Genomic DNA, 21,393 nt, shown 5'->3' on the forward strand with positions numbered 1-21,393 from the left:
TTAAAGACGAGGATAAAAGTGGTTAGTGTAAACATAAAAAGTGATACTTTGAAAATGATATTTTTGGCAATTTCCCTAAATTTTTTTATTATTAAAAAGATGAGACCTAATGTTTTATACAAATAAAATGTTAGAGTCAGTAAATTAACATCAAATAAATTTTATAATTAAAAATTTATCACATAAATATATATCACAAATATAATCAAAAAATTTATAGATATTATTACAACTTCGTAACGAAACGGGATGAAATAATTAAAAACAAAATTAAGTTATATTTAAGATAATTTCATATTTTATATAAGTATATAATAATATAATTAAATAGTTTTAAAATAAACTAAAATAAAATTGTTATAACATCATTTATCAAAATATTTCCGCGCATAAAAGAACGGGTCATAATCTAGTGTTATAATATTAAAGGTTATGTCCAATAAAATGTTTCTGTTTTAATATAATAGATATATAATTAGCCTATGTTTGTTATATAATGCTTTCCCCAACTTTATTAACTACTAGGAGGGTGTCCGCGTTTCGCGCGGAATATTGTTTTGTTGTTGTTAAAAGTATTATTTTTTTGGATAATGTAATTATGTGATCACTTTTATTTGTTAAGAAAGTTATTTGGTGTTTTTATAGTGTTATGTAGTAGTAATAGTGATATTTTAATATATTGTGTCTTTGTTTTTTCAATAATATGTTTTGTCTGTATGGTATTTGTTAGTAGTGAATTGAGCCTCTAATGTAAAAATATATTGAATTTCAATAACTTTGCATTTATGCATTTGTTGATTCTAAGATTAACGGTTTCAGCTTCAAAATTTTCTTTTATTTTTTTCATATTTGTGAACATTATAACTTTCAAGATGTTTTTGCATTTTTCTTATATTTTGACATTGAGCCTTCAACATCTATGTATTTTGTTTACCTTTCTCGTATGCGGTATTTCTCATCATCACCGAAAAAGACTCACCCCTGCTCTTGTTTTTTATCGCCTTCTTCACCTTGAGATTTCTTGTATTTTTTGTAGATTGGGGTTAGGAGTTCCCAGTTGTACGGTTGTTTCTCGCGTCGTTTTAGGCTGCTCCATTCAATATTGGATCCTCCTCTTCTTCCTTAGATTTTAGCTGATGTTAGGAACTGCATCTCTTTGGGCTGGGTCGGAGTTTAGTCGTTTTTGAAGTTGTTTTCCTCGTCGTTGGCTTACCATCAGTACTCCCTTCTCGTCTTGGTTTTCAAGATATGGTTTTTAGTGATCTGACTTCTATAGCTCGAGGACGGCTCCACGATTTGATGATTTCGTTTTGTCTACTCTTCCATCTATGTTCCCTCATCTTGTTGCAACTTTCATCGCTGCTTGTGTCTCTGTGACTCTCTCTTTCCCCATGTTTGCCACTCTACGTTTGGATAGTGCCTCCTCCGAGTATGCTCTGTAGATTTGGAATATTGTTTCTGGTCTCAAGTCTGGGCTCATGTTTCACAGGGGTTGGCTTCCGTTCTCCCTCACTCATGTTGTTCTCTTCTTCCCTTGCTTCACTTAGTATAAGTGTGCGGTATTAGTCCATTAGACCTTTGGTCCCTTCTATCCAGAGCTTTGTGGTTCTTCACCGGCATAGGCGTCTTGTTTGTGCTTGTTTAGTTTGTGAGGTGCTTCTGACCTCTTAACTGGTGGTTGTGCTTATCGTTCATTATGTATGTATTTTCCTGCTTCGTGGTGATTTTGGCTTTCTGTTGATTATTCTTTCTCTAACCCGTTTTCTTGGTTCTTTGCATTGGTCCTTGATCACGCTCATTTGTGTTTGAGAGATTGCTTTATCTCAAGATTATCTTTCTACATTTTACTGACTTTTGATTGTTTTGGCCAAGACACTCTATGATAAAGTGGGGTAAGTTAGTTTTCGTTCTCGATCGCCTTTGAGCTCTGGACCTTTATTGAGTTAGTGTTACTTTGCATTTTTTTTTCTCTGTGATTATGGAGATTTTGTGTTTAGATTATGTGTTCTGCTTTAGTTTTGTTAATATTAAGATAAATATATAGTTGTAAATGAAATAATAGAAAATAGTAAAAAATAATAAAATAGCAAAAATTTATGTTATTTTTAGCTGTGAATAAATTAAATATTTAAAATACATTTTATTTTTTAGCTTATTTTTTTATTCGTTTTGCAATTTTTTTGAACAATAAAATAGATTAAAATAGATTATCAAACTTTAAATGATGATGATTAGTGTGAGAATGATTAGATAATGTATAATTAGAAAATATTGAACCAAATTGTAATAATTTAAAATAAGAAGAATCTAAAATGTAAAAAGACAAAAAAATGACACGTGTCAACAAACCACCTTTCACATGTCATAAGAAAAGAGAAAAAGTCTGCTATATATATATATCGATTGATTTTAGCTTAGTATACGGTTCATATGGTTTGGTTAAAATCAATTGCAAATATGTTTTATACATAGAGAACCGGTTTGTTTCGGATTAGTGTCAACGTGTATAAAGTGTTTTTGCACACATTTATTATCAAATAACCGAAAGATTTTGTTTCTCTCGTCTCCTACATTTCATCACCTCCATGAGAGACTGATTTTCACCTTACTATCGGTTCATTCATTTCTTCTAATATTAACAAATCACATAAAAATATATTTTCTAAAGAAAATGTAGAAAAAAAAAGTTAGTGGGATGTGTTCTTGGCAATGAAAATGTGATGATCTCCCTTCTCAACTGATTGGATTTAGGCTCGGATCATGGTAGCAAGAGTATTTCCGGTGATACTCCTCCGATCCAGAAATCCAGAAGATGATCTTGATGTTTACAATAGCCATAATGGTTTTTATCCAAATACGCATACGTTTTAATTAATCCTTCGCATCTTTAATGATAATGACTCTAGATTAGAATATGGATATTCACAATTTGAGTTCGATTCAAGCATCATCAATGGTAAGTGTGACACATCACCATTGGTACATAACAGGCCATCGGAACTCAATCATGATGTTGATGTTGAACAGTTTTAGGACAATTTCGGTTAGATATTTTTTCGTGGTGGAAAAAAACCACTCCGCTGTCAAATTAACTAAAGTGTTATCAAATTTTGATCGCATGGTTATTTTTCTTCGCGTTAGATGATGCTTTGGCCGTAAAATTTGGAATTCATGAAAATTATAAGATCTATTGAAAAAGGTATATGATGAGACATGAATAGAAGAAAAGCTTTATAAATAGGTGAAGGATCTCTTAAAATCTATATTTTGATATAACGTATTTGATATCAAAATATGGATAAATCTTATATAATCTATTAAAACTGAAGTACAATTTGAAAATAATCCTTGCTTCGTCTAAATATTTACAATTCATGTCACTGTCTTAATTGTTATTTAGCTACATTCCTAAACCATAACCTCAGTTTCAATTGAACTGTCACCCTAGATTCTAGGTTCAACGTTAACATATACCCGATAATTCAAAAATAAAAAAGCTTGCAAAGCTATAATTGCCTAGAACTTATTTGATCTTCAACCAACCATTCGAAACTATGCACACCTATATATTCGTGATATTTGCTAAATCAACAACCTAATCATTTATATTTATTAAAGGATCTCTAATAATATATTCCCTTTTAAATGTTAACAAATCACGGCAGTGATTAAATGTACAAAACTACATAATTCTAAAGAATGCAATTTTTAAACTACTAATAAAGAAATTTTGATTTATAGTCTAATAAAATATCAACAGTATTTAAATTATATGAATATATAAGAAATTAACCAATAAATAAATTGATATTTTTATGAGTATAGTTTCATGAAATAAAATATAAATAGTTAGCTACTATTAATATTTAATGATATGGTAGAACATGTTATTATTGATATTTTTATGAATATAGTTTTACGGGCTATTGCAACAAACAGGTAAATATTTATCAAATATAAAACACACTATAAATTAGGTTTGAGTGTTCGGGTACCTGTTGTATATTTTAAATTTTGGTTTTAATTTATATCACATACTAGATCTCATTCGGGTAAATTTGTAAGTACGGATCATGTTCAAATATAACACATCAATTTTGGTTTTAATTTGTTTCACATTCTAAAACCCATAAAGTAACTATATATCGTTTGGATTTGGGCTATATCGGTTCGGGTTGAATATATCCAAAGTTAAATCCAAAATTTAAAAATAAAACATAAGAAATAACAACATATTTATATAGAATTGGATATTTAAGGTACTTATTTAAAATTTAAATATTTAATTTTGGATATCATTTCAAATAAATATAGAACTAAATATTTGAAGTATATATTTATGTTTCAAGTGTTTATATTTGTGACTATTTCTGACATTTGGATCGGTTATTCAGATTTTTTGGGTTTATCAGATTTCTTTAAATTTTTCGGTTTTTTGCGTTACCGTTCGGATTCGGCTAATAACACCTCAAGTTCAAATATGTTTCGTACATGATCTATTTTTTTTATTATTACATTTTAGACTAAGTATGGATCAATTTTTTTGGTTTAGGTTTGATTCAAATTTCGGGTTATGGATTTTATGCCCAATTCTACTTTAAATAAAGAGAAACACAATTTATCAAAAACTATCCCGCGCTTATCCAGTTTTATTTATTGTTGAAACCATATATACCACTATGTAAAAGCGACAATACATAGTGAAAGATGTATTCTTTGTATTCCTTTTGTTGCAAAGCCATATTTTTATGATAATTGAAAATTGGTCATCCCAAATTTTAATTCATAGTTGAATCAATAAATTTGATTCTACACAGTAAAATATCTATTGCTCTTATTTGGGCTAACTTTGTAATACAACAAAAGTCAACGCAATAATAACACAAGACTCTCTCCAGGGATTGACAGCTCTGCTTTTTTAAAACATATGAGAGTGACATGTCAATAAATGAAAATAGTTGAAAAGCTAATAAGAACATTTCATGTTTAAATGTTTCCAGTCATTGCAATGTGACTTTGTTCTTTGTTCATGTTACAACCGGATGACATGTGAGTTTTGGAGACGAAAGAGTGATGATCGTTTGACTTCTCTTTCTCTCTCTATGTTTCATTGATACTGCACACACTCTGGTCCCTTCAAACCCAGAAGATCTATCTTCCTTGCAGTGCGCTCCTCATGGCAAAACCACTGCGTTTCTCGCCGTTATCGAAGATCGAATCGAGATGGGTACCACCGCCTTTCTTGCCGTGAACGCAGATCGAGTCGTCGCGCCGAGATTTGAATTGGGAGATGGGTTTATCATTCTGAAGATAAAATTTTCAAAAGAAATTAATCCACAGGAGACGGTCAAAGATCGAGAAGGCCAAAGAAACTGTTAATCGAGAGCTCCCCATAAATCTATGGAAGAAGAAGTTATTGATGTTAGACTCAAATGGCTTGGATTGTTACATAACAGAAGCATCAGTCTAGGTTTGAGTGTTCGGGTACCTGTTGGATATTTTAAATTTTGGTTTTAATTTATATCACATACTAGATCTCATTCGGGTAAATTTGTAAGTACGGATCATGTTCAAATATAACACATCAATTTTGGTTTTAATTTGTTTCACATTCTAAAACCCATAAAGTAACCATATATCGTTTGGATTTGGGCTATATCGGTTCGGGTTGAATATATCCAAAGTTAAATCCAAAATTTAAAAATAAAACATAAGAAATAACAACATATTTATATAGAATTGGATATTTAAGGTACTTATTTAAAATTTAAATACTTAACTTTGGATATCATTTCAAATAAATATAGAACTAAATATTTGAAGTATATATTTATGTTTCAAATGTTTATATTTGTGACTATTTCTGACATTTGGATTGGTTATTCAGATTTTTTGGGTTTATCAGATTTCTTTGAATTTTTCGGTTTTTTGCGTTACCGTTCGGATTCGGCTAATAACACCTCGAGTTCAAATATGTTTCGTACATGATCTATTTTTTTATTATTACATTTTAGACTAAGTATGGATCAATTTTTTTGGTTTAGGTTTGATTCAGATTTCGGGTTATGGATTTTATGCCCAATTCTACTTTAAATAAAGAGAAACACAATTTATCAAAAACTATCCCGCGCTTATCCAGTTTTATTTATTGTTGAAACCATATATACCACTATGTAAAAGCGACAATACATAGTGAAAGATGTATTCTTTGTATTCCTTTTGTTGCAAAGCCATATTTTTATGATAATTGAAAATTGGTCATCCCAAATTTTAATTCATAGTTGAATCAATAAATTTGATTCTACACAGTAAAATATCTATTGCTCTTATTTGGGCTAACTTTGTAATACAACAAAAGTCAACGCAATAATAACACAAGACTCTCTCCAGGGATTGACAGCTCTGCTTTTTTAAAACATGTGAGAGTGACATGTCAATAAATGAAAATAGTTGAAAAGCCAATAAGAACATTTCATGTTTAAATGTTTCCAGTCATTGCAATGTGACTTTGTTCTTTGTTCATGTTACAACCGGATGACATGTGAGTTTTGGAGACGAAAGAGTGATGATCGTTTGACTTCTCTTTCTCTCTCTATGTTTCATTGATACTGCACACACTCTGGTCCCTTCAAACCCAGAAGATCTATCTTCCTTGCAGTGCGCTCCTCATGGCAAAACCACTGCGTTTCTCGCCGTTATCGAAGATCGAATCGAGATGGGTACCACCGCCTTTCTTGCCGTGAACGCAGATCGAGTCGTCGCGCCGAGATTTGAATTGGGAGATGGGTTTATCATTCTGAAGATAAAATTTTCAAAAGAAATTAATCCACAGGAGACGGTCAAAGATCGAGAAGGCCAAAGAAACTGTTAATCGAGAGCTCCCCATAAATCTATGGAAGAAGAAGTTATTGATGTTAGACTCAAATGGCTTGGATTGTTACATAACAGAAGCATCAGTCTATGTTAGATTTTCTCATTCCGTAAAATACAGTTTAAAGGTATCTTCTTTAACTCTTTGTTCTTCTTTTGCAGATGGTAAGCTTTCCATGAGTTGTGGAGTTACCTAATGGTGTGACCAAAGTGCACAGACTTGGTGACTTGGTGCTAAGCGAGTGTGATTAGGAAGTGTGGTGAAGATGGATGTTCTCATGTGACAAATAGACAGAACTAACAGTTCTGCGGGTGTTGTGTTGTGTGATGTTCCTGAGACCTTAATATGTCTTTCTTCTATTGGGTTAGCAAGTATCTTACAGTGGGATGGATAATTTGAGGAATCTTACAGTGGGATGGATAATCTCATTCCATGTTTCGTTTTTGTAATCCTATGTCTTTTTACTGGTCAATTTGCGTATTATTTCGTCTTTATACATATGAAATACGTTGAAGTAGTTATGAATGACCAAAATAGTGCTGTCGACGACCAAAGATGTGATCCACCTTTGTTTCTTTACTAGGTAAAAGTCATTGTGACAACTTAATAATTCAAATTTGGACGTACCTCCATACCGTACTATCTTCTACTTAATTTCTTTATACAAAATTACATTTAGTAAACACATGACTTTCACAATATATTCCACAATAAGCAATTAAGTTTTAACAAAAGAAAAAATTACCACCTAACATAATATAATACTATACACAAAACAAAACTATAAATTACACAAAAAAGAATCTCATCTTCAAGAAAATATCAATACATTTTTAAAATATAAAACATGCTTAAAATGTAAAAAAAAAAGATTTAAAAGAAAAGTTATAATAAATACCAAAATATATTATTATCTACCAATCAAAATTTACTCAAATAAAATATTTATAACATGTAACTAAAATATAACACATATCAAATAAATAACTTCAATAAAAATTCAATATAACATGTAACTCCCGCAGCATAGCGAGGGTATTGACCTAGTTAATATTAATAATGCAACAAAGATTTGAAGCTCACAAGAAAACTATTCCCTTAAAGATAACTAGATCTCGATCCACCAACCGCGCAGATTTTTGTTTTTATTTATTTTTATATAAACATTTTGTTTTCAATTCTAAATTAGTATATATTAAAATATATATGTGTCTATCAATTTTTAAAACATAATAAGTTTACGGTATATTTTTTTCATTGAAAAGATTGTTTCAAATTTTTACATGTATTTGTATCTTCATCTATATATATATTTTCAGATTATTATTTCATTATTAAAATCATAACTATATATATAAAGATTAGTAAAATATTGCTTTATTGTCATATTCAAAAATATTGTAACATTTCACAAATTTAGAAGGTTTTTAAAAAAATAAACTTTTCGCTTCATAGATTTATATTATTGAATAAATAATTAAACGTTTAGTTTTTGTTTAATTTTTAAAGTAAACTATATAGTTTAAAATTTGTTTTCATTAGTTTAAGATAGTAAAGATTAATCAGTGTTAGATAATATGATTTTTGTTATTAAAAAAAATCTTTATAATTTTAAAAGTTAACATAGACAAATATTTAAATAATTAACATATAGAGGTATAGTATTACAACATTAAATTATATCTATTTAATTTATACTATCTATAAATCCAATGGATCATCTATTGTTTAAATCTAATTATTGATAGGCTAATAAAAATTTCTGGTAGACCCAAAATTTAAATGATAAGATTAGAGATTAAATGTAACATGACTTTATAAGAATAGATCTTGTAGGTCCATTTTAAAAAAAAATACACATGAATCAAAGTTGTGACTTCTGTTTTAATATATAAGATACGTACACTATTAATAAAGAAGACTCACAAAGAAAAGTATCTTTATTTTTTTGATGAAAAAACAAAAGAAATTTTTTTTTTGCAATTTACTTCACTTGATCTATTGTTCTCTTCATTATATCATTTATTGATTTTTGTTATATATATATATATATATATATATATATACTAGTGGTATTCGTATGCTTTATTTTTACATGAATTTATAATTCATTTTATAGTTTTACTAAAGAAAATATGTTAAAATATGAAAATGAAAATATGTTGAAAGAAAATAATATTTTTTTCGGATTCATTTGATAGTGGTTCAATTACGTCCTGATTTCTTGGATATGTTGTGGTGATGTTTGTTTCAATTTATATAACATGCTATGGATTATTGGTATTCTATTAGCCAGGAAAAAGTTATTGGTATTCTATTATACAAGATGGGTAAACATAATTTTAGATTAAATGATAGTAGTACAATGTTTAATTTTTACATAAATTCTGTATATATTTTTAATATCATATATACCTGATGAATTTTCATAGTTTTCTTGTAATAAAATAACACTACATAATAATGAACCGTTAAACCAGAAAATATCTATATAAAAAAAAAAGATATGTTGGAGCTTTATGTTGCCATTATTGTCTTGTTGAATTTGACTTATCACTGCTCTCATCTAAAGTGTTTTTATACTGCTTTTGTGTAGTTTATTTTGCTAAATTTGTTCGTCTGATACAAGTATGACAGAGGTTCTTAAGCAAAAAAAAAAAAAAATTATGACAGAGGTTGGAGAAAAGAAAACTTCATATCACCATTATTAATCAAAATTTATCTTTACGGTACTATTCGTTTTCTGCGCGTGTTTGTGGACTTTAAAAAAAATATATTGTGTATGTGTCTGATTACTTCAATATGTTACGAAGTATATGCAGGTACGGCCATTTTCTAACACAGTTGTGGGAGAGTGGTATCTTTATTTTTGGCTACATCTTGAACGGTCATCAGGTTTGAAATGTTGTGCTCGCGGTGGAGTGATAAGTTGTTTGTTATATGTTGCTGAGATTTGATTTATTTGCAGGTTTGTGAATTTGTGTTTTCGGGTATGAGCCTGGCTCCGTACTTTGACCTTGTTAAAGGTAAACTTTTTTTGTTTACTCGATGTTGACCACTTTTTATACAGAAAAGCTTTGTAAGTGCTCTGAAAAAGAGGTAGATGGTATGTGTAACTCTCATATCTTATCTCCAGCCAATCTAAACGATAGCAAGGATCTCCTCATTTGTACGTATTAATAACACTTCTTGCATTGTTTTTTTATGGTTGTTCGTATTGGATACATAGTTTTTGTGTTTTCTTTTAATTCGGAGTATAATAATACGTGTGTATTCCCATCAACCACATCTGATTTTTGTTTGTTCTCCTCCCAGCCAAGTCTATCCCAATAAGTGTTCTCTTCGTTAATCTTTCCAGTGCAGAGCATGAGAAGACCGTAGAGATATGTTGCGCAGGTCTGGTTAAATATAGCGCATGGGTTAAACACTATGATTTGCCCAATGCAATTTTTTTTACCCTATAATTATTAATATTGAAAAAGAAATAAAAGAAAATGTTTAATTTCTTTTTTGTTTAAACTTTTAATTTATTATAGTTTATACTTTATTATATATGTACATACATGTATTTTGATATAATGATGTATAAAATATCAAAATATAAAATAAAATAATTAATTAAAATAATTTATTTGTAAAATAATAATAGAAACATTAGGAGAAACTCATATACTTTGAAAAATTGAAAATTATGATTTGAAATAAAGATTTTTATTCATTATATTCTTGAAAAGTGTCTGGTTTTTTTTAATAGAACCCCCTAAATTTTCTAAGTCCTGCTCTGAGCCTTGTCGATGTTTTTATACAGCAAGTACTCTTCCATGCCTACAATGTACTGAGCTCCAGATTTGTTGTGGATGAGGCATGTCTTCATAAATGAACTTTTCTGTCTGGTTGTCTGCGTATTTGATGTTCGGCCAGCTCCATCAGGTTCAAGCTTTCTGTAAACACATCGATTTTTAATGATTTCCTATCACCTTGTGTATACATTGGGTTAGATCGCAGCGTGAGGATTCTGCAACACGTGACATGAAGCTGAAGGTGTACAGTGCGGTGTTGCATGTGTTCATGTTGTCAGTAGAAGCCAAAGGTGTAGTTTGGAAGGCTGGTAGTAAGCCTGAGATAACAACAAAGTGGAATTTAGAGTGCTCCGGACAGGCGTATAAATGCAGCAGGACGTTGTGTTGGGGACAGAGGTTGAGAATACTGTTTTCTTACTTTTGTTATCAGATTGAGTGATGACTTGTTCGTGTTGGTTATGTGGCTGAAGTCCCATATCTGAATAACAAAAAAAAGTAAATGGTTATGTGGTGTTTAGAATGTGTTCTCTCAGGAAATAAGTGTAATGATGATTTAAGAGAAAATGGGCCTTGGTCAACTCGGTAATGCAGTCTTATACGCCGATGTTCCTTCCTAATTTGACGGGCAAGCTAGCCTGAAACATGTGAATCGGTGAACTGTGAGTTTTTGTTTATGAGCAGAGAACGTGACCATCAATAACTAAATAACGCAACAATTACTTTATCTCTTCTTCCCCTCTCATCTGTTGTAGGGTGGATAGTGAGATAGTCAGGGTGTAACCAAGGCCTCATTTATCACATAGTGTTTTAGACAAATAATTTAGGGTCAAAGATGAGCTTTGTTGTGAGATTGAACTCAGATAGCGTCACCTGAAGGTTCTTCCCATTAACTCGTCTAGGAATTCTGGCAGTGGTCTCTCATGGGCTTTCTCAGCATATGTGTCATGAGTATGTGATCCTAATATATAAGAAAACATGTATATTTATCAGGGCACTCACGGTTTAAAGTGTATTTAAAATAGAGCTATTACATGTATATGTGCTATCTCTATAGCAGGACGGATAAAACTTATATCTATTTCTAGACTTAGAAAAAAACAAAATAAAATGTAAGGTCAAGTACCTTCGTACATTTTCATCAAGAAAAACCAAGTACACACCCATAAGATCACCCCTCTTCTTGACATTCCTTGCTTCCCAGGAACGTAAAACATGGGTGACAATAGTCTTACGACGCCGGCCTGCTTTCAACTCACCGGAAAGAACATGTGGATTCGTCATAGTTATAACTGGTGAGTTATAGAGAGATAATATGGTACGAAAAGAAAGAACGGCAATAAAATGGAAACAACCTTTTGAGGATCTATATATATACAAACTTTTAGTATTGTAGAAGAGGGACGGTGTGATATAGAATTGAAGACGAAGTAGTGGGAGCCATTGCAGACTTCAAATCTTTCCGAAGGAGATGAGAGGTCACCATTGTTGTAGGATGTGTTTGCAAGGAGAAGATCTGAATAAATTAGGTGGCTCAATGAGATTTGGCAAGTTCATCCTCACTATTTATAGTATCGATTCCTCAGAAGTTGAAAAGAGATTAAGTAAGGGGAAATTAAAGATGACCTAGTGGGAGAGATGGTAGTGGGAGAGATGGGTTGAAGAAATTAATGGTGAAGCGTAATGACTTGGTTTCGGTGTTGAGGTAATGCGTTACGTTAATGGCGATTCAATGTTTAGGGTTGGCGGATATGATGAAGAAGGTGATTCTGGTCGACTGAAGTGTTGGGCCGACAACATCTATTTTAAGGCCCAGTTTAAGGAATCGCTGATTGAAGAAAAAACATTCTCTTCAAAAAAAAGGGACGCGTGAACAAAAGAGATAGCCAGTCGCGAGCCGCCAAGTGTCCAAAAACGCCTCATCCTCTTTGGTGACGTGGAAGGCTGTGAGCAGAGCACAAACCTACTTTATATATATAAGATATTATATGTATTTGTATCATCTTTTAATAATATAACTAGATTTTGATCCGCGCTTCGAAAGCGCGGGTTTTATGGGTTACGAAGTTGGATATGAGATAATATTTTGAGTATATTGTGCATAATTTTGCTATAAAGTCGTATTATATTGAATACAAAATTTGTTTAAAATTATATAACTTATGAATAAGTTTATTCGAGATTTTTTATATACACTCTTATGTAACTCTTTCTTAAGTATGAAAATTTTACCTAAATTTGATAAACGAACCCAACCAATACGAAATACAGGTTGAGGTTCGAGATTGGGAAAAAGTACCTATTAGATTTTTTTGGACATGCGGGTCTGTGTTGGACTCCGAGTATCCAAAGTACCTAGAATGTTTTGTTCATATTATGTATATTTGAGTAATTCATATATGTTCTGAGTATAAAAATATTATTGTAAATTTTGGATTCGCGTTTTCTGTTATAGTTTCAGGTTTTGGGTAAAATTTCAAATTTTAAAAATATATTTAAAATATTGGATATTTTTGGTTCTCGGGTAAGATTTTTTGGTCTTTTAGATATTTAGTTATTTCTGGTATTTGTTTAATTTTGGGTATTTTCGTGTTTTGATTTTTTTGGCTTTTCGGATTCTTTAGATATTTTTGTCCTAAATACTCGAACCGAACTAGACTCATTACGTAGCCAAATTACATAGTAAATTTTACAGATACTTGAATTATTGACTCAAACTGACCTGGAACTAAAAGGAACCGATTTGAACCCAAAAAAAAATTTCAAATACCTAGTTGGATATAAATGCCCAAGACTGAAAGAACTTGGACCTGAAAGAAACCGATTTATATTTGATCCGAATACCCGAATGCCCAAATCTAACCTTTCATTATTTTTTTGTACATTTGATAAAAGTTACATTTGTTCAATTGGTGAAACTTAAGATTTATTTGAGAGGTTTTTGGATAATTTAATAGTATAGATTTGTAGGTTTTTTGTTGAGTAGTAAAAAAAATATTTGTTGGGGTTTTGATAATTTTAAACTTATTTTAAATACTAAATAGTTATTCATCAATAAAATAAAATAAACATAATATATAATTTTTAAACTTATCTTAATTATGAAGTTAATGTGATATATTTAGAGAAGAGTATAATAAAGTGTACGTGATATTATATTTTTGTGAACCAAATTTATGTGGTCGTATATATATGGTATAATCTTTTCGTTTACAAAAAGATATGGATCCAATAAATAAAAGCTTTGACTAAATGATTATTAGATAAATTTAAGGTAACATATTGTTTGTCCAAATCAAAGTAAAACCAAAATATCTATTCTATTAAAATAGCAGTGTGACCATTGATAAAAGTAGGGTCCAAACAATTATTTCAACCACTTATTATTGTCTTTATATAAATGTATCTAATTTTATTAAAGCACTAACCACGTTCTATTTGTCTAACAAAAACAGTTTTGTTTTTCTTTCTTGAAAGCAACAGTTACGTATCTCTTTTTCTTTTTGTAACAACAAGCAACAATTACGTATTTCTTTCACAACAAAGTTCGATTTATTGATTTAAGGATTGACGAAGCATATAGTTGAAGAACAGAAACATAGACGATGGTCGATGAAGAATCAGAATGTGATGGTGGATCCTTATATAGCCATGTGTTATCAACAATCGGTGCCCTATTCTTAATAGGTTGCTTACTGCCATGAGTTGAACTGTTCCTAAAGAGTGTGATGGCGGGTTCTAATAAACATCTATTCTATTAAAATAGCAGTGTGACCCATTGATAAAAGTAGGGTCCAACAATTATTTCAACCACTTATTATTGTCTTTATATAAATGTATCTAATTTTATTAAAGCACTAACCACGTTCTATTTGTCTAACAAAAACAGTTTTGTTTTCCTTTCTTGAAAGCAACAGTTACGTATCTCTTTTTCTTTTTGTAACAACAAGCAACAGTTATGTATTTCTTTCACAACAAAGTTCGATTTATTGATTTAAGGATTGACGAAGCATATAGTTGAAGAACAGAAACATAGACGATGGTCGATGAAGAATCAGAATGCGATGGTGGATCCTTATATAGCCATGTGTTATCAACAATCGGTGCCCTATTCTTAATAGGTTGCTTACTGCCATGGGTTGAACTGTTCCTAAAGAGTGTGATGGCGGGTTCTAAAAAACAATGGTCAAATTTGTTTTGTGAAGAGAAGACGAATTCTGAAACCTACAATGGTGGTGCGACGGTGATGACGTCACTTGGTTCTTGACAACCAGTAACCTAATTTCAGCACGTGTTGGACTTATTATGGTTGTAAATTTGTAATGGATTATTTCAAAACCATTTTGTAAAAGCCTTTTGGGCTTAAGCAATGAATCAAACATTGACAAAAAAAGCAATGAATCAAACATATGACAAAAAAAACATTTTCTCTAAATAGCCAAACAAATACAGATAATATCATATTTACAAAATATTAATATAAATAATTGAAAAGCTGTTAAGTTGACATCTTTTTTTTTTGTCATGTGTTGGATTAATATTGAAACTTGAACAAAGGATACATCAAACCAGCAAAACAAAGATTCTTCCGGAGCCAGTAGCCAGCATAGTAAACAATACTATCTGGAGCCAAAGATGAAAATATAGAAAACAACACATAAACTAGAAGACACAGACCATAAAGGCAGATGACTACAAACATCTAGACGAGACTCAAACCCATTCATACAAGAAACAAACCGGACTGTTAGCTAATAGATAACCGTTGCTGTAGACTGCGCCTCCTCCTCCTCTGCGCCTGTACTCCACTGACCTCCTCCAATTCCAACTTAAACTCGCCATTGGACTTTGAAAGGACTCACCACGCACCTTCTACGCGCCTCCACACCACAGCAAGGCCACCCAAGCCTTACTTAACACGATTCTTCTCCATACAGCCGGTAACCATTAGCCAACCACCACAGGCCATAGCTCTGACAAAATCGATGTCTGTTGCGTCCAGATCTGAATTTCTTCACTTCAATCCGGAGACATGAAGCTTCTATTCAGATTTGAGACCATCTAAAACTAAAAAGAGCATAAAACTAGAAGAAACATGCAACCACCTTCTCACGGAACCAACGGCGAGATGCCGCGGCCGGAGAAGGTGAAAAGACGACGACTCTGCTTTTTTTTTTCACTCGCTCTGCCCTTTTTTTTTAATACGGGTGAGAACATGACATCTTAAATAATATTTATTTTTGGTTCATTATTATAAAGTAACTTTTTTGAAATTCAATTCAGTATCTATTCTATTAAATTAGGAACATGACATATATGCAATGTTTTTAAACCCGACCCGGACACTGAACCGGACGACTTACTGGGTTGATGGGTCACTGGATCGACCGCGGATTAACCGCAGGTTAATAAATGAATTAATTTTATTATATAATAATATATCAGCTATGTAAATAAAAATATAGAAACTAAAGTTTAATATTTTGTAAATGTTTTTAAAAAAATAAAATAATAGTTTGAATATGTATATATTTTATGTTTAAAAACATTTAGAAAATACTTAACTTTAGTTTTTATATTTTTATTTTCATTTGACATACAACATATCAAAAAATAGTTTAGACTATTTAAAGTTTATAAATATTTAAATCTCTAATGTAAATAATAAATTAAACTTTAAATACAAAATAAACCAAAAGTAAAAAATCATTGTAATAAATTGTCAATAACGAAAATAAACTAACATCAAATCACATCAACTAATTTTGGTTCTCTCTACCATCGTTCATTTCATTTTCTTCAGATGGCATAGTAAAATCTTCATCAAAATCTAAAAATCACAAATATAAAACTAAAAAGTGAAAACCTAACTTTTTTTTAATCATCACTTAGAGCATCTTTATCCCACAAACCAAACCGATCTAAATCAAGCTGGTTTTGTTTCTTATTATTTATTTTTTTGTCTGATTAAAAAAAATAAAAAACGAATCTATCGCGGGCCCCCACGTGTCAATGGGGCCCGCGAACAGTACAAAAAACCATGAACAAACGTTTCCTCTTCTGCGACTTTTGCAACTCGTTTCTTCTTTTTTGTGGTGGTCCACGCCCTGCTTTTTGGGTAAAATCCGTCCTAAAACCATGCGATAATGCTGCTCTTAATTTCTTAATTGAAAATTTAGAATATAAAACATTATCTAAAAAAATAATTAAAAACTAAAAAAAGAAGTAAAAGTTATTTATTGGTTCAACCAGTGGTTCAACCGGTATCGGGTTCCGGGTTTTACTGGATATTTGCGGGTTTTTGCGGGTTTCTAAATATTGGATTTTTCACAAAACCAAACCGGATTTTTTCTGGGTCACTGGATTTACCGGTTCAACCACGGATCCGGGTCGGGTTTCAAAACACTGCATATATGTTATGTTTAATTATTTATTCATTCTATTAATAATAACTAACTTCATGCATTTAATTTATAACCTTCCTTTTTATTTTCTTTATTTTAGAAACCCATAACTCTAATTTATACTAACTAGAATTCACGAATACATTATATATATGAGTGAAAAATTAAGTATAAATTAGAATTCACAAAATAATGTAGAATAATGACAGTTAATTTAAATTTGGTTAATAATTATTATCTATAATAATAATTTTATGTTGAACGGCAGATCCTCTAATAATAATAAGGTATGAATAGTACTTTAAAGATTTAACCATTTCAATACTCATTAATTATTTATTAATAATTATTCTTTATATTATTTAATATTTATTAAATTAAACCACTAATATAAAATCAAGTTGAAATAACAAATTATTAAATTATCAAAACCATAATGCAAGGCTAAATTATCTCAAATCCTTAAAAAATAGTTTCATTTAAAATGAAAAATAAATCATATAAACTAAGTTTAATAAACTAAGTTTAATAAAATTATAGAAAAAGTTTAAAGCATACAAAAATAATATTATTAATACATAGCGGGTTGAAAATATAAAATATTTTATTTAAATTAAAATATTAAAAATAAAATCAGTGTGAAATAAGTTTAACAATGGGTTATATAAACAAAATCATAATACGGGTCAGAATTATTTTGAGTCTTCAAAAATTAAGTCCTATTTAAAAGATCAAAAATAAGTCATATAAATAAATTTTAGATAAAGTTCAAAAAAAAATCAAAATATATAATTTTTTTTAAATCATAATTTTCATTATGTAAAATAATTTTTTCAACAAAAAATATACCCGTCCTTTGAAGAGCGGATTATAATCTAGTTATTAGTTAATGAAAAGGTCCAAACAACATTTTTTAAGTAGATTTATATAAACTCTTTCCCTTTTAATAGTATTGATTAATAATTTAAGTTAAAAATATGTATATTCTCTATGTTTCATATGTAAATTGTTTTAAGAATTTTTTGTTTCTTCACATTATAATTATTTTTTCACATATTTATGTAAATTTTAATTTTACTAAAACCCTATAAATGATTATATTTCACTGTTTTATTTATAATTATATTAGTTTTTAATAAATATTTTTAGGGATTTTTTAGTAAAAATAACAATACCTGTTTTTTGGAATAAAAGCATCGTACGTTATCAAAACAGTAGTATATTAATTTACACAGAACACTCGACTGTCTGCCGCCACAAAACTTTCTATTGGAAAACACACATGAAGCTGTTGACCAAAAAAGAAAAGAACACACGTGAAGTAGCTCTGGTAACCAAACAACACATGTCTCTTATGCAACTTCGCACTTCACCTGCAACTCCGACGGCACCTCCTCTGTATTTCTCCTCCGTTTCGGCGTCCCGTTATCAGACGATGAAGAAGAAGTATAAGATCTCTTTGACGGGATCCGAACCGGGTCGGGTTCACCTGAATTCACTCTCCACGGAAAGTTCAGCAAGGCGCGGGAACCACGCATCCTAAAAGCAGCTCTGTCGTAAGCCAAAGCTGCATCTTCCGCCTTCTCAAACGTCCCTAACCAAACCCTCGCTCCGAACTTCGCCGGATCTCGAATCTCCGCCGCGAATTTCCCCCACGGCCTCTGTCTCACTCCTCTGTAATGCTTCCCCTTCGCCGGCGGCGCCACCTCCTTCGGCTTCTCCGCCACCGCTGCGAGATTCTCCGCCGGCTCCGTTTTAACCGCCGGAAAATCGTTATGAGACGGATTAGCCGGGGGCTTATCTAAAAAATCGCTGAGACAGCTCAAGTCCGATGACGGAGATGACGTTTCACAGGCTGCTCGGTTGAAGGCGTCGTTGAGGACACCGTACACTAACATATCCTCAGAATCATTCTCTTTTAACGGCAAGTCTCCCCAACTCTCAGTGAAGCAAGAACTCGGTATTGACTCACTGAATTGTAACTCCGTCTCTCCTCCTAGCAAGTGACGTCGTATCGACTCCAACACAGCGTACTCGGTTTCTGTTGCCGCCATAATCTCGCCCTGTCCATACATTATTACAGAGAAAATAATCTTTTTTTTTTTTTTAATGTTTTGGATTGAATTGTCAAAACATCTAAAATCTTTTTCTATGCGGAACGATGGTGAAGAGGTTTACATAGTGGATGCTAGAGTAGACGAGGTTCATGAACCTGGAAAATTTATTATAAAAGTCTTTTTCATGATTTTTCAATTTTATAATATAGTGGGAGTGTGGAATTTGTTTTTTTGGACAACTAGTGTGGAACTTTAAAAACTGATAAATAAATATGAAAGTTGTGGATTTTTCATTACCACGAAGGTTCGTGAATTTGAACACGTGAGCTTTATCCACACAATGAAGCTGAAGTGTCAAGATTGACGTCATGAAATATACGGAAGCAAGTGTTGATTGGTCTCTCTTAACTTGTCCCTTGTTTTTGTCTATGGGTTTTGAATTTATATTTCGGTTTTATAAAGCAACTTGTCCCTTGTTTGGTTTATTAATAGAACCAAGCTCTTGGGTCTACTATTATTTGTGGAATATTAAACTTTAAAATTTTAAATCAAAATTTGAATTTAGTTGAAAGAAATTGACCTCTTTTAAGTGATATTATAGCTGATAAAATATGAAAAATACAGAGCTAGATAATATTAAAATTGCAAATGTGTGCTTAATTAGCGGTTCCTAAATATATTTTGGTTTAATTACATGAAATCTAGCTTAGATTTTGGTTTTGGTGGTTAAATAAAAAAATCAAAGTAGGTAGGACATAGCTAGTTCGAATGGGACACTTAATAAAATGTCTCCACAAATCGGGATACATTTCTCTTAGACACAAGTTAATATCTTCTCACGTTTTCCCTTTGCCTTTCCCTTGTTCTAACTAACTAGGATAAGATAGGCGCCTTGTGTATAGTAAATTTATATGAAAATTATTTAAAAAATATCGCATGGAAAAAAATTTATATTATTGATCGAATTAATATATTTGGCTCTTAAACAATTTTTTTTAACTTTTTTTACTAATTACATGATTTGTTTATTAATGAACTGATCTCATTTTTAAAAAATATTTTAGGTCAAAAAATTATTTATCGCATAAAAACCTAACGTTTAGGCCGAAGAATCTCATGCCTACTATCTGGTTACAATGAAACTATGTCAACTCGGTTTTATATCATGATTTAACAATTTAAAAGTTAATTATGGGTATGAAAAGTTTACGTTCACGTGTCAATTTTATATATCTTCGATAGTCTTCTCCTTTTTGTGTCATTTTGGTTATTGCTCGATATAAATATTGATTTTTGAGTTTATTCTCATTTCTTTTTTTTATTTTGGCCTGAGATTTAGGAATGTTTAAGATTCAAAATTATTAAAGAGATACAAACTTAGGTTAAGATCTGCACCTTGTGCAGAATAAATATATATTTTATATTTTTCTGCATATTATGAAATAATAAAATAATAATTATATATTAAATAACTAAGAAATCAGTTACTATTATGTAATAAATTGGCTTGCACATATAAATCAAATGACCGCTCTTGTTTATTCGCAATCATTTTAGAATAAATAAATCAAAACAATCAATCTTATCTATCGTATATGATATATAATTAAATTTAAACAATATGAAGTATATATATATATATATTAACATAAACACCTATTAAAATAAAATTATTTATTTATATGATTTTATTATCATTGTATCTTATTATATAAAATAATTTAAACATTGATCACAAAAATTTATGTGAGACTTTTAACAGTTTTAGTAATTTATACTCGTTTTGAAAAATTCAAAATAAAACATATACAAAAAAATCTAAATTTTTAATATATGATTATAGTAATTGTGTAATTTATTTTAATAGTAAACAATTAAACAAAGGGGTTGATTGGCAAGTGCTTTAGAAGTGCTGTAAGATCTCTCTACAGCCCAAAATTTTGCCAATCATGCTTTGTAAAGATTTTTTAAAGCTACAGTTTTTTTTTTTTTATATTTATTTTTAGCTGTGGAAAGCCATAAATCTAGAACACTTATTTTTTGCCTTAGAAAATTTATATGTAAGTCTTTGAATCTTTTTAAACCTACAGCTAATATTCTACAACAAAATTATCTACAGCCATATCAAAAAAAATCTACAGATTTATTTCTAAAGCAAAAATATAAAGCTACAGCTCCTTCCAATCATCCCCAAAAATGATAGAAAACATACAGATTATTAGCAAATCTTTATTATTTAAAATTATTAATTACTATATATGTCA

At 30.5% G+C, this 21,393-nt stretch overlaps 1 protein-coding gene and 1 long non-coding RNA gene across 2 annotated transcripts; one reads left to right on the plus strand and one right to left on the minus strand.

Moving 5' to 3' along the window:
* Nucleotides 1-5,971: 5,971 nt before the first annotated feature.
* LOC125592884 lies at nucleotides 5,972-7,829 on the plus strand. The gene is made up of 2 exons (XR_007328611.1): nucleotides 5,972-6,962; nucleotides 7,033-7,829. It is a non-coding gene; the product is annotated as an uncharacterized LOC125592884 (long non-coding RNA).
* Nucleotides 7,830-18,275: 10,446 nt separating this feature from the next.
* Nucleotides 18,276-19,408, minus strand: LOC106416580 (ethylene-responsive transcription factor 2). Its single transcript, XM_013857510.3, has one exon. It carries the CDS (start codon nucleotides 19,145-19,147, stop codon nucleotides 18,425-18,427), a length of 723 nt encoding a protein of 240 aa, XP_013712964.1. The 5' UTR covers nucleotides 19,148-19,408; the 3' UTR covers nucleotides 18,276-18,424.
* Nucleotides 19,409-21,393: the final 1,985 nt, after the last annotated feature.

The sequence above is a fragment of the Brassica napus genome, chromosome C9, assembly GCF_020379485.1.
Source record: "Brassica napus cultivar Da-Ae chromosome C9, Da-Ae, whole genome shotgun sequence".
Taxonomy (NCBI): Eukaryota; Viridiplantae; Streptophyta; class Magnoliopsida; order Brassicales; family Brassicaceae; genus Brassica; species Brassica napus.